At 46.1% G+C, this 14,240-nt stretch overlaps 1 protein-coding gene across 1 annotated transcript in view; it reads right to left on the bottom strand.

The window, feature by feature from the left end:
- Nucleotides 1-6,450: 6,450 nt before the first annotated feature.
- The window catches only part of LOC135387629 (oxytocin receptor-like), a 76,177-nt gene continuing 68,387 nt past the window's right edge, over nucleotides 6,451-14,240 (bottom strand). Inside the window, exon 2 of the mRNA XM_064616737.1 lies at nucleotides 6,451-6,876. Within this exon, the coding sequence (XP_064472807.1) occupies nucleotides 6,527-6,876 (350 nt within the window). The 3' untranslated portion in view covers nucleotides 6,451-6,526. The remainder of the gene's footprint in view (nucleotides 6,877-14,240) is intronic.

Raw genomic sequence — 14,240 nt, 5'->3', positions numbered from 1 at the left:
CTGCCACTGCGTATGCGCCAGTTTGCTACGGAGGCGCGCGCAACACGAAGGTCACAAAATAAAATTATCGTAACAAAAAATAAATAAATAAAAGGAAAACAGGAGAGATAGAGCAACAGAAGTAAAGAAAGCGGCATTGCACGGAGCAGGGAACGGGGTCCTGGCTATTGGGCCCTTGTCATTTCGATCATGGGTATTGACACTGGGCTGGAGGGGGATCCTTCGCAACTACATATAAATATCGATACATTGTCGCCTTGAGTGCAGCCCCACCAAGAGGCCATCTGCTACCTTCTATCTGAATGAGTCTCTCGAGGAGCGACGATGACGGAGGCTCCCTGGACACATCGTTATCATTATTATACGTATTGACATATTATTCACGTTGACACACGTTATTAATATTATAATAACCTCTGAGAAAAATCATTAAGCTCCAGGGGGAGGCCATGGCCTTCTCTTGTAGTCCTCTTGGTATACGCCCGAGAGGCTTAGTAGGGAGCAGCACTCACTTGCACTCTGGTGATGGTCGTGCGATAAATATGGTCTCTGCTTTCTCAACTGGTTATTTTTATTATTTATTTCTAGTTATTTTATTTCTTAACGCGTGTTCTTAGTTACGGTAGCTGTACTCCGTTACCTTAAAAAGCTATTGATATCTGTATCTCGCTACTTTTTACTCGGTATCGTGATACCATATTTCGGTAAAGGGTAATACATTGGCCATATAGATGTGATACCTATGAGCACTAGCAGTACCCTCACGCTTTCATTCCTTGCTCTTCCATTAAGGTGTAAATCCGCACTAACATTCGGCTTCCTATTTGTTTATCATTTTTTTGGGTGCTGAAACCCAGGATAAGGTCGTCGAGAGACGTTGATCGATCTCTAGTGGGATCGACCGCTGAGTCTGGATCCCTTGAAGGCGAAGCGAACGTCACGAAGAGCTGGAAACACGGAAATCACACATGAGGCAAGTGCTCTATTGGATACTCTGAACTTTACTGTTGAAGCCGTCGAGACCTCCTGTAGCTTCTTGTATGGCTATCCTTTCCCTTTCCTTTTTTCGTCCATTAAACGCGTCCCCCTTGAATACTCGTAAAGATGGACTCGAGAGGAGCAATGCGGAACTTGACAGAATCAACAGACGGAGAGTTAATCGCACAAGACGATAAGTTCTTCCCATTGCTGAACACGAAGACCAAGCTGTAGGAATGATTTGAACATTGCAATCGTATTATGACAGGTTGCAAGCAGCAGTCAACACTGGAGTATTACAAGTTTCTGACCCGAAGGCGAATGTCACGACACGTCACTTCCGTTCTGAACCTAAGGGACCAAAGCTTCCAGTCTTGAACATCCTGCTTTTTGAGGGAGATTTCGGCAAGTGGTCGGCCAGCACGCTCTCACTGTTACCTTTGTATGTTGGAACCAGTGTCGGGGCTTCTTTGTATTGGGCATATGTGGGCAAGGCTCTTCTTTTCTTTGGTCCTTCCCTCCAGTGGGTGAATTCCTGTTTAGAGACTTCTTTCTTCACGGTCCGAGTCCATTATTTTTCAGTTTTCGACTTGTGCCTCGTTGTTCCCGCACTATATATTCTATCTAGTGCGGTTATCCTTTGGACCCAATGTGTCTGGATGCCACGATATCTTATGAATTCATGGATCCTTCTAGCGTAGTTTTGTATTGGAAGGTGGGATAACCGGCCAAGGTATGTCAGTTTTGAGCGGGCCTCTCTTTCCCTAAATGTGGACCAACGCGTCTCTCCTGTTACTGCCAACTGGTCTGGTGCAAAGTTACCCCCGAGGACCCACCGGCCCATCTCATAGTGGTATCTGTCCAGATTTTTCAAGGTTTGCGGCTTGCAGACTAGTACATCGTTTGCGTGGGTTGCACTTGGCACTACCACAGTTTTCCACAGGATTCGACCCACTGAATAAGGACTGTAAAAGTTTCTGGCAAGATCCCAGGCGTAACCTTTCAGCTTGTTTGTCTTCATCACAATATTTTTCTCGTGTTGACTGAGATAGTGTGCCTCGTTGGTAATAGTTGCTCCCAAGTACTTGTAGAGGTTGCAAGTTGCCAGCGTCCTTCCCTGTAGTTTTAACTCTGGTCGATCTGTGACGTTGAAGCCCATCTATTGTGATTTCTCGGGACTAAATTGGAAGCCATCCTCTCTGGCCACCTCGCTGCAGATGTACAGGAGCACCTGCATGTTTCTTTGCGTGCAAGAGATGAGGACGACGTCATCGGCAAATGCCAGGCGTCGTCCTCATCTCTTGCACGCAAAGAAACATGCCAGGTTTCTCCCTGGTTTTCTTTTAAATAATCAATCAATCAATCAAATCCAAGGCATGATATTTTTGTTGTTTCCAATTTTCTCTCTGTTGTTATTGTGAAGTAGAGAAGACAAGGACCTGACGTTTCCAATGTTGTCAAAAGGTCGTTCATATATATATATTAAATAAAGTTGGAGAGAGGGGGCAGCCCTGTCTCAGTCCAGTTTTGATCAGTATCTCCTCTGTTGTGCATTCCCCCGGTGGTGTGTTCCTGTGCAGGCAGAGTAGGCCATTTGTAGGAAGTCAATGGTTTAAGTGTCTATTCCGATTTTTTGGAGTTTGCTCCAGAGCCTCTGGTGTGGAATCCTATCGTAGACTTTTTTCCAGGTCCAAAAAGACAACATGTAGTTCCGAGTTTTCTATTACTGCTGTTTCGATGATTTGTGTGAGGGTGAGTTGTCGCTTCCCCGTCTGCCTCTTCTGAAGCCATTTCGTGCCTCGCTGAATATTCCTTTCCTCTCACACCAGTCTCTGATCCTTTCATTGAGGATTGTCATTAGGGGCTTGTAGACTTGGCTCAGGAGGGCTATAGGTCTCTAAGAGTTAAGTCAGCTCCGGTCTTTATTGTTCCCTTTGTTTATAAGCTTTATTCCTGTTTTCTTCCACTCATCAGGGATCTGCCTTATGTCCAGGATTTTGTTTAGATGTTGGCTTAAAGACCTTAAGAAGCTCATTGGGAATTTCATCTCTGCCTATGGCTTTCCCGTTTGGAAGCCTTGCGATGTGTCGCCTCAACTCTCCTTCCGTTATTGGGGCTATTAGAGGCAACGTCTGGGTCAACTTGCTTCTTGCGCCTCGAGGTATAGGCAGCACATTAACTATTAGGTCCTCTTGTTGTTGGCGGTAATATCTGGACATGAACGACTCTATTTGTGGCTTGTTATCTATTTCAGTGTTGTTGTCAAGAATGACTGGGGGTATGTGGTCCTCCTCCTCTTGCATGGAACGTATATAGTTCCAGAACTTATTTCCCGATACCTTCTTGCTGCCATTATCTCTAGTTCTTGTCTTCTATGTGTTTCTTGGATTTTGCGGTTGACCATTTCTTGAACCTTCTCTTTTTGTTTCTTGTACAGCCCCCAAAGCTCTTCAACCTTTACTTCAAAGCTTTTCAATCTTTTTTCTTTGCGGATTAGCAAGCCGATGTCCCGTTCGGCTGACCTCTCCTTCAATTTGTTTTTCTTTGTTCTAACAAATATATCCCACCCTCGAAATCTTCATCTTGGGCGTCAGCTGGGTAGACGTCCCGGAGGGGTCCTGATTCCCATTAAGGAAGTCCCCCCCCCCCCCGCAGTCAGCGCCTGTGCCTGTGACTAAATTTGAGTGAGCTTGCAGCGTCTGCCATTGTTGGATCACCAACTACAGCGCCGTGATACGACGATGCCCTACATCTCTGGAAAGAGTGGTTTAGGGACATCAAAAGGATTCAACAGCTCCGTGTGCAGAAAATAAGTAACTTACCCCTTGTCAAGTCAGCTGCCGATGTTCGTGGTCTTCGGAGTCTCTACGTTCAAGTCCACAGCAGAGGTTTGCAAGCTGTTGACGTGCTGTCCGCGTCGCACGCAGCACAGAGAACATCATTCAAAGAAGCATCATTCAGAAAGAGAGCATTCTGTAGGGGATCAGTACCGCCACCCCAGCGTCCCATCTGCTTTCACAGAAGGGCAATCCTTTTTCGGCTGAGTTTCAAAATCCTCTCGTGGCGAAAGGTGAGTGAAACATCCCGCGTCAATGACGATGACACGTGGTGTTCACCGCTGGGGGTTTGATGACGCAGCTTTAACGGGAAAGTCCGTGAAAATAATAGTTCTAGCTTTTCTTTGTTAACTGTCTGCCTAGCGAGACAGGGCCTCCAGGAATGGCTGGATTTCTTGGCCACATGAATTCTATGGATCCCGTTCTTGATATTGTATCTATGGTCCAGCATGCTCGATCGTTGATGGGTCGTGGTATTTATTGACATCAACGACATTATTGAGGACACTGTTTGACACTGTTTGACTGCTGTGTCGACTGTTTTGCTGGCTACATGTCATGACTAAAGGGTGAACCGCATGGCAGGAAAAACGAGCCGAATTCCTTCCGAACCGAAATTTTTTCGTGCATCGCTGCGTGTCAGCAACAGGTCACCGAAGTGCGGCCGGAAACTACAATGGTTGTTCGCTTCAGTTGCAGCTTCTGTAAGGAAGTCTACAGTATGTAAAGTAGGTCTATGCCTACGTTGATGACAATGGTGCCTTGCATCACTTCGCATGCCTCATCAACAGATCTTGGTGGGGTTATGTTGATCTCACAGGGAATGGCCAGACGAGTGGCCGAAACCGCGTGGTTGCGTTTGTTCATGTGTGCGAATATTTTACCAGTTTATTCTTGCACTTTCCTTACTGCGTCATTTTCCTTGCTGTGTGCTTTGCTGCGCCATCTCAAGTGCATGGAAAGACGACGACGCCTACTCTTACTGTGCGTCTTCCTTCCTCGCGCACAGCGGGTGCGTTTTCTTATTCAACCCGAGTAGCCAGGAGTTGGGTAACGACGTCAGAGCCTTTATCATCACGTGACTCCAGAGTAGCCACCTTTGACCGTAATTTTCGAACGGCTAGAGTTACTCTGCGCTGAAAATGGCGGACTTGCCTGACGGGCGAGACGATGTGGAAGTGGTGGCATACTGCCTCTTTAACAACTTACCGCACATGCGTGCACTCTAGCAGATTTTGAAAATGTTCGACAGCTTTTAACCAGTCCTACACTTTCAAATTGTCTGTCACCGAAAATTGTCACCACCGAAATTGTCTGTCAACAGGGCGGTTGGTAGCAGACGACGATACGTCGTCTGCTATCTTGTGTGTGACGTCAGAACGATGGCTACCCTTCTTCAGAGCAGAGTAGAGAAGAGTTGCTAATCCTGGCTACTCTGGCTAATTTTCGCCGCAGAGTTATGACGTCATTTTCGCTAATCTGGCTACTCTGGCCATTTTTCGCCGACTGAGAGTAACTCGGAGTTGCCAGAGTTGAATAACAAAACGCACCCAGCGTCACGGGTTGCCATGGTTTTTCCTGGGTTTTCCTTAGACGCTTTCAGGAAGATGTCGGCACAGTTCCCTTAGAAGTCGTCCCAGGACGCATATTCCCCCAGGGCGTCAGTCGTTACGCTACCCACCTCTGTGAGGCCGACAACGGCGAGCGCTTTCACCCCCACCCCCACCACCACACTGGCTACGCTAGATCGGCGCCGAAGCTCCGGCAGCCGAAAAAAGATCGGTCCCGATTTCGGTTCGGAAAGAATGCGGACGGTTTTCGGGACATTCGGTTCAGCCTTAAGGATCTAGTATACACCCACGGCGCTTTCAGAAACCGCAAGCCTGCGTCGACATTTTCGATACCATCCGAGGACGTAGTGCTGCGACGGAGGTAATGGAGGGAGGACCCCTTTTGCAACAAGATTCATCCAGATGCTGCAGAACTTGACGCTGTTCTCTTCTTTCTCCTATACGTACCTAGTCGACATGGGTCCCCGTGCATGGACAGTAACTCCAAAACAGCGATGGGTGCCATTGAGAAGACAGGCGGACTGGGATTTCCTGCACGGTGCTTCCCGTAAGATGTACGAAGCAGGTCACTGTGGAGCAATGACCACAGGGAGCTTTCTCTTCTAGAGGAACGCACTGATGAAAGGAGAGACCGTCGTTTTAGGAATGCAAAATTGCTTGGTGCATGGCAAAATCGAGCCACCAGCCCTCTGTGCTGACAGCAGTTCTTGAACACCGTAGGGCTTCAGTTCTCACTCTGAGGCGACTCATGTTCACCAGATTTTGTCAGCAATGGGGTAGAGTTTTGACCCTGGCGATGGAACTCTCCAATCGCCACCATTAAAATAAAGTTGTTGTTGAGGGCAAATAGTCCTTTCCGTCAGACTGATCAAACGAATGTCGGTCGTATACCATCCTTCCTACTGTTGTGTCTGTATACCGCTCACATCAACAGGTGCATCGCGGTACTAAAAGAGCTATTATTAAGAAAACGTACATAAGAAAGTTGTGTGGCTCCAGATGGCCGACACTGTAAGCTCGTCACTGCCTGGACTCTATAATGCAAGACGCACGATCACATTACGTCGATTCTTCAAAACACTTTATCATGGGGACACAGAAAGATACAAAAAACATCTGTTCACAAACATATGTACAAAGTCAGAACAAGACTCCCCTGACTGTCCGGCCGAGATGCGTGGAATGTGCGCCACATCCAACTGTCACTACAGAGAGTTCCATCGGTGTTTCATGAGACGTCTTGAGGCCTCCAAGTCCAATTCTCTTGACGTCACTTCGAACGGGTGATGACTGACTGTGGACGTTGCTCGTGTCCGTGCCTTGAGTGTTATCACGAGTGGCTTCACGAGTGATGTCTGAAAAGACGTCCTTTCGAGGGCAGCACAACTGTCGGAGAGCATTCATCAGATTCCGATTGAAACTCAAGTAGATCCAAGGATTGACGCAGCTGTTGAGGCTGTTGAGCAGCATCAGGATTGTGACTGCGGAACCTGCAAAGCACGAAACAAATCGTGGGTCGTTTGCAAAAAACAAAACGGGGATGAGTACGATTTCATGGCCCTATCTCAAATCAGTAAATCTGACCATCCCATTTTTTCTTTATCACATCACCACCATATCAATATCTGACAATTTGGAGATCGTCCTCACAGAACTCCTCCGTGAGAGTAAACTTGCGATAGACTGCGCGCCAACGGTCGTGCGAAAATTAAGTCATCTCCTGGATCTTCCATAGACGATAGCGTGTCAGGTGAACGCAATGCATTCTGGACACTTCACCTGGTAGCACTTCATTGCAAACTACAGGGCTGTTGGAACGGTTTCTTTTTTTGTTTAACTGAAGGAAATACAAAGTGAATACGGTTGGGACTGAAGCGAATCTAAAACGAATAGCAAGGAACGGCAACGGAATCATTTTCGTTTCCGTCACCGCCTGCGTTACTGGCCCATATTGGTTACCGCTCCAGTTTCAATAGCCACCATTGTATTCGTTTTCGTCCAGAGTTCTTGCTCTCCACCCATCTGGTGAGGGATCTCTCAATGTGCTCACCTCGTCATCCTCCCCTCATCTGTTCCCAATGTACCTTAGGGCAGTGTACCGCCTTAGCGGCGGTGAATCGCCTACCTCATCATCATCCAATGTATATGTGTGCGTGCGTTTTCGTTACGTCGTGGTGGTGGTTGTGGTGGTGTGATATAAGGAAGAGGAGCGAGGTATGTCTGCTCAGACAAGGCGGCAAGTTTCACTCCTTTGTGAAAGGGGAAGGGGAGAAGGGGGAGTAAGAGAGAGAGAGAAAGTATAGAGGGTCAGAAATTAAAAAGCTGCACTCTCTGCACAAACTCTGCACAGTCCATGATGATGTGCGCCAGGTCACGAAAACAGAAATAAGTCTCACAGCGTGGCGATGACGTGAAGCCCAGTTTGTAACGAAAGGCGGGTGTCGTAACGGACTTGCATCGGAGTCTCTGGAGAAGGGTAGATCGCTTCCGGTTGAGATCCTTCAACCGGAAGCGATCTATATTCGTCACGTCCCCGTTCCGGTTTTCAGTATGCCCCCTCCCCTCTTGGTTTCTTCCTCTTTTTTTGTTTTAAGCTATGAGACCGTTACGAAACTTTATACTTCTACGTATGTATCCTGAAATCTACTTTGAGGGCTTTAGGAATACGTGCACACAGGAGACAACATTCGTTCAAAAGTATGCGTATACGTTCTTTGAACTGCTAATATGAATATAGCTTTCACGAACGTTACTCACGCTTGCAACTTGCGAGTCATCACAAGAACTGCTGTTGTTTGTTTGTATAGAAAAAAGAAAACGACACAAGAACGTACAAAGAGCATCTTCTATTTACTCTACACTATTCACTTACTCCAGTTTGACAGTTTCTTCTAGTCTTTGTTGCTCGGTTAATTTTAGTTGGTCTTGGAACACGGCCGAACGGTAGCGGGGCAGTATTGCTTGCTGTATTGCTCCTGGAAAGATTTCTCTTTTCTTTTCTTTTCCCCTTTGGGGGAGGGGTCGGGATCTGTTTATGGGAGTCCCCGAATTTGTCGTGTGACGAATTCAATCTCTCCCTATTATTTTGTTTTGTCAACGTCAACGTCAACATCCTATAAGTTCGCGTTAATTTAGCCGTCGTTTGTGATTGAAATCAGAGAGGGCTCTCCCATCCCTTAAACACGCCCCTGCTAATTATACGAGGCATGCACCCTTCATTCAACCCTTCTGCAGATAAATTGAAATCTACGGCGACGTTTTAAAATGTGCGCCGATTCGGTATATAGTACAAAGCTGTGTTCTTCTCGCAGAGTGGAAACATTTGGGAATATTCGCAGAGAGGATTTCAGTAAGCTACATGGACAGTTTTAGGTCAGAAGGGGCACCTAAAGTGTCACATACTGAATGCAAGACCATGACGAATGTTTGCACATACACTATGCATTCCACGCCCCAGAAACGTTTTCCGAACTCTGTGCGAATAGTAATTCTAAAACCGAAGGGAATGCGACGCCACTAGCGAATATTCGAGGCAAATAGAAGTTAACCGCACACATGTACTATACGAACAAGTTTTCTCTTCAGGCGGTTTTTATTCCTATTTATTTAGTTACTTACAGCATACCATGAGCCCTAAGGATACAATAGGAGCGTGGTACAGCCATTTTGGGCATACGAGTGCAGCTTACGCACTATTGTAAAACATACGGCTCGGAAAAAACATCGCCTCGATTCCAGTTCCATGCATTCGATTCGGAATTGGAATAGAGTACTACAGTTATTCGCTTCGGCATTGGAAAAATCTGAATATTATCACAGTTGTACACGTAACTATAACAGGGACGCCAAAAAGGTATGCGGTACTGTTCTTCGCATTCAACGTGTTGCCAACGACACTGATTTGATAGTCCGTAGTTCCGAGGAAAAAAAAAAGTTATTACGAGCCTGCGAAAAAGGAAGGAAAAGCGAAAGTTGAAAGCTGCAGAAACTTGCGTCGTTTCGTAACCGAAGGCTCTATCGTTTCGTATTTGCTAGAAACTGCGCACTGATGGAGCGATATCTGATCAAGAAGCGGATGCATCAAGATGCATATCTGTAGAACAACAACAACAACTTAAGTTTATGCCATATCTGTAGAAATTTGCCCTACAACAGGGAATTCCAGTGAAGTTTATGCCCCCGCATCTGCGGCATAGAGGCTCCCCTTTCCCTCTAGGATATTGGGCGCTTGAGCCAGGCAGTTGAAAACTCTCCGCCTGTGACAACTGAGAGACTGGACGTACGTGCTGAAGCAATCTTTTAAATTACTCAGTGCTTTCACACATCAAGCGTCATGGAACCACCGGACGTTTCCATTTTTTTCTTTCTATTTCTATTATATTCTGTTCTTTGAGCTGGCTCTTACTAAAACGAAATCCAGCTAACCAACGGCATACCGCGCACCCCACTCACCAAATAAAGTGTATTTTAAACACAATGGCTGTCACAAACACGTTGTAAACCTCCCTCTTGTTCATATAGGTGCTCGTCGAGGGAGAAAAACGAGAGGAATAATTTCGCCCGAATAGATTTCTACGTATTTGCGTGGTACAACTTTCGACCACATGGGGTCCTTCCGGAAACCCATCTGTGTTCCACATCGGCTGACTATCTACTTGGCTCATGTTTTCGTCCGAAAAGGACTTAGATATTAAATAAAGCAATTCTAAATATCAGCCCAGCTGCAGAGGCTACGTGACGTCACTTCCTAACCGGAGGAGTGAGAGGAGGAGCTATCAGAGGCGGAAAATCACCGTCCAAACGCCCCGTAAAGCGGGACACCGGACACGCATATGACAATCGACGCACTTTTTGCCGGCGACCACTTCCGGCAGGCACCGACTGAGAGACGCGTCACTTTCGCCGTAAGTATCTCCTCACCCCAGACGTCGACGAAACCGGTCTGCGCCTATCGTTTTCGAAGCCGAGCGGAAAGCCGTCGAGCCCTCCACGTATTTCCGCCGGGAAACTTTTGCGGCACGGCGGCCGCGACATTCTTTTTCCCAAGGTCGTGCCCTGATTGGTTCTTAGGGAGTGACGTTTTGTCGTTTTTTTTCAGAGAGAGTTCCGGGATACTCTCAACGTCCGTCATCTGCTCTTGTCATATATTCCATCGAATAGCAGTCAAACTAGGCCGTTATTACGCCTGGGATTTTCGATACCGTGCTCAGTGGTCCGGGAGGGATAAAATGAGTTTCAAAATCGATTGGAACGGATGCCTCGTCTCCGACGTTCTTCTTGTATCGCGAAATAATCCCAATTGTGGATTGCCATTTCGATCGGCGAAATTGTTTCAGTATTAACGACGGGAACGAGTCGTTAAAGCAGTAATGTAACAAAGCTAGTAAAATTATCAATCTGGGCGTGATTTGAATGGAAGTGATTTTTATATCCACTCTGTGTGAGTCTGTCATCGGATCTGTCAAGTCGCCCAGGGCGCCGTTGTTTCGCGGTACAAATAGAGAATAAAACGGGTCCAGGCTTCGTTTCGCCTAGCGATACATATCACAATCTATCCATCTGCATGCATACGCATACTTTTCAACATTTCCCCAGACTATTGCATCTGATACTGAGTAATATGAATGGTCAATCCCATCATCATCATCATGATCCAGTGTGTGTCACATGAACCACCGGGCTAGTCTTTATAAAGAATTTGCAATACAGTATGTGTTGTGTCGTGTGGAACTGAAGCATTGAGAGACATTGGAAACGCAAGGGAATGCCTCCATGGGGACTTGATGATGATACGTCGCGGAATGAAACGTCAGTGAATGGCTGATTAGCTTAGATGATATTCACACGCGGCCTTCTTTGACGATTGCTTTCGTTCTACGCCATGTCGCTCCATTCATGATAGCCTCACGGCTCATTCCACTTGACACAAAGAGACAGAACCAACCGTTGGTTCGCAAAGAAAAGACTGTCTTTCTGTGAATATTTTGGAGAATACACCGTTTACTTGGTAGGGGTGGAGACCGGATATGTCGATCCGGTGGCAGTACGTAGAGGAAAAATCATCAGTTCGGGAAATGCAGATATTTCCAACAGAAAATCAATCCCGCCGAACAAGAGTTGCATGTTTTACTGCATGTTGGCTGAAACAATCTGCCGTATATGCGGACAACAAGATACGTGAACGAGAGAGTATAGGTAGCGGAAGAAAAGTGGATGTTTTCGCTAATGTTATTTGGTATCCTGATACATTTTCTGATTTCTAGCGACTGAAGCAGTAGTAGTAGGAAGGAGTGGAGTGCCGGTGCTGGGCGTACAACGCTGTGCCCGCGTTAAATAATCGAGCGTGCCGAAACAAAGCCCGCGATAAATGACTGCCTCTCTGTGTACCATGCAATGCCTCCATGCATCGACTCTCCTTGGAACCATCTATTTCCCTCCATCGACTCACGATAGGCAACGCGAGGAGTGAATTTTCCAGGCAATCAAGCGTATAGTTTTATTACGACACGTAGATATCCACTTTGATTTTTCACGCTCCTGGAGCGCACCCGTTATCGATTGCGAAATGCCGTGAAAGGCACACGATATCGATAACAGCTCTATGCATATCCCACATACAAGTACGGCATTATGTTGAGTTATGTTGTATTGGTTCATGTTGCTCGTGTTATGTTACGTTTGCTGTGGGGGTGGAGACATGGGTTGACTGGGCATTATGTTGCGCATTTTATTGTTTCGTCTCAGGAACCTACGCGGCATGTGGCGAAACAATGTATGACGGGTTGCAGTTAGGTAAACTAAACTGACGATTAACGAATATAGCCAGCAGAGTCAAAAGAAAAATAAGATTGCGGGGAGGGGTACCAATAGGCAGCTATCAGTTATTGTTAACCTGAGCTAAGCATACTAAATGGTGTCTTCAATCCTTCTGCTTGGAGTTGCATCACGTCGTATTTATTTTTTTAGCTGCCATACGTAATGGATTAACGAGACAATCATTATCGTAAGTGACGCATTAATTTTTGTCCACATGAGGGAACCCTGTTTAACTAATTCTATCAGAAGCGACAATGCAAAAAAAAAAAAAAAAGGATGTTTCTCGACGTTGTCTTGTCGCAGTTCAAGTTACAAAAATGTCCCGAGAGCCTTTGGAAGCGATCTGCTGTTATGACGATGACGTTTGTTGTTTTTCTGAAGGAACGCATCAAGGAGTTCCTGGCATCATCTACCTCGTTTGCCTTTAGCGTCAGAGAGCGTTACAAAGTTACCCACCGAGGCTAGCGAACGTAAAAGGGACGACAAAAATAAGTAAGAAACCTTGAGTCCGGTAACGGGGAGCCATCCCCATGGGAAGGCACCCTTCTTGCAAACAATATTGGTAACCTAAGACGTTGGCCTGGGCCTGTTGGTAGATCATGTTACTTTACTTAACACTAAAGCAGACGATGACGAACGGACAACGACACACGTAGCGTATATTGGTAGCAGAGTGTTTACTCACATGGCGATTCATGTTGAATGAAATGGCCCGTGTACGAAACATGCAATAACCTTGCCATGATGTTGAAGGGCGTTGAAATTTTCGCAAATAATGGTCACGGGTTAGAGGTTGCAATGGAGAAAGACAAGGGAGGGATTGTTTAGTTTTTAGGTATAAACATGCAGAAATGCGATGAGGAACATGCTGGGAACGCAAACCAACAAGTTTGAAGTGATTCCCGCATTTTCCAAAAGAAAACCGCAAAAGGTTCAGTGGCGCACAATACGTTAGTAATTAAATTACTTTGAGAAAATCCTATCAGCACTATATAAAGAAAATGAGAAAATAGATGAGTTAATTTACTTATCGGAAAAAGTTTTATCCCATATGACTTTAAATTTGTCAGTAACAGGTACCAGACGAGAGCAAGGGATATACATATATATAAGTTGAAATAAACGAATGCGGTTGACCACGAAATAAATACATATATCAGCGGAAAAAAGCCATTAAAGAGATAAGTAAATGACACTAGACGTGCATGAAATCCAAAATTACAGATTAAGATGGCTTCTATGGCTGCACGCAGAGAAGCAATATATATATATATATAAAGAAGGGGGAAAAGCTCGCTCGCTGAGTGACCCCTGGTTTGCCAATCTCGAACGATGCGCAGCTACCCAGGGCCGACGAGCCGCAAACACGGCGAAACACGTGTCCTCTGGTGCTGTCGCATCGTTCAATGAGTATCTATATATATATATATATATATATATATATTGTATAGAGGAGTTGGAAGGAAAACGCTGTTTCGTTTTCTTCTTCTCCTGTTATTCCAACGTGCCTGGTACACATTCCTAACGCTGCTTTTTTTGTCTGTGCATATATGCTTACAGGCCGTTTGTCACGGGGGCCTCACCGTTACCGAAACTGTCCTCCCATTTCTGTGCCGCTCCCGCGCGTGCTGTCGGGTTACTGCTCCTGTTGGTGTCCTCAGCTCCTTCCCTTTTTCCCTGAACTTGAAAGTCAGCTACAAATAAATAAGTTACTCTATGCGGACGTTTGGGTGCGTATGTGTCCATCTCCTAACGGCATATCCGCGGATGGCTTCTCTTTCCCGCCTCTTCCTGACGCATTTAGATCTTAAGGGTACATTTATGCTGCAGCATCGCTGCTGGCACATGGCACATCGCTGTTTGGCGATGACGAAACAAACACATGTATCTCTGTGGGCGCGTTCATGCTGCAGCATCGCTGCTTGCCAAAGATGCACGCCATGATCATCGCCACAACAATGCTGCCAAACATGTTTGAACATGCCCGGGGACTACCTGACTTCTGGCGATGACAGGTCAAACACAGAGCTTTCTGTTG

This window comes from Ornithodoros turicata, chromosome 3, assembly GCF_037126465.1.
Source record: "Ornithodoros turicata isolate Travis chromosome 3, ASM3712646v1, whole genome shotgun sequence".
Lineage (NCBI taxonomy): Eukaryota > Metazoa > Arthropoda > Arachnida > Ixodida > Argasidae > Ornithodoros > Ornithodoros turicata.
The sequence above is the reverse complement of the archived record's forward strand: the minus strand, read 5'-3'. Positions and strand labels throughout refer to the sequence as shown.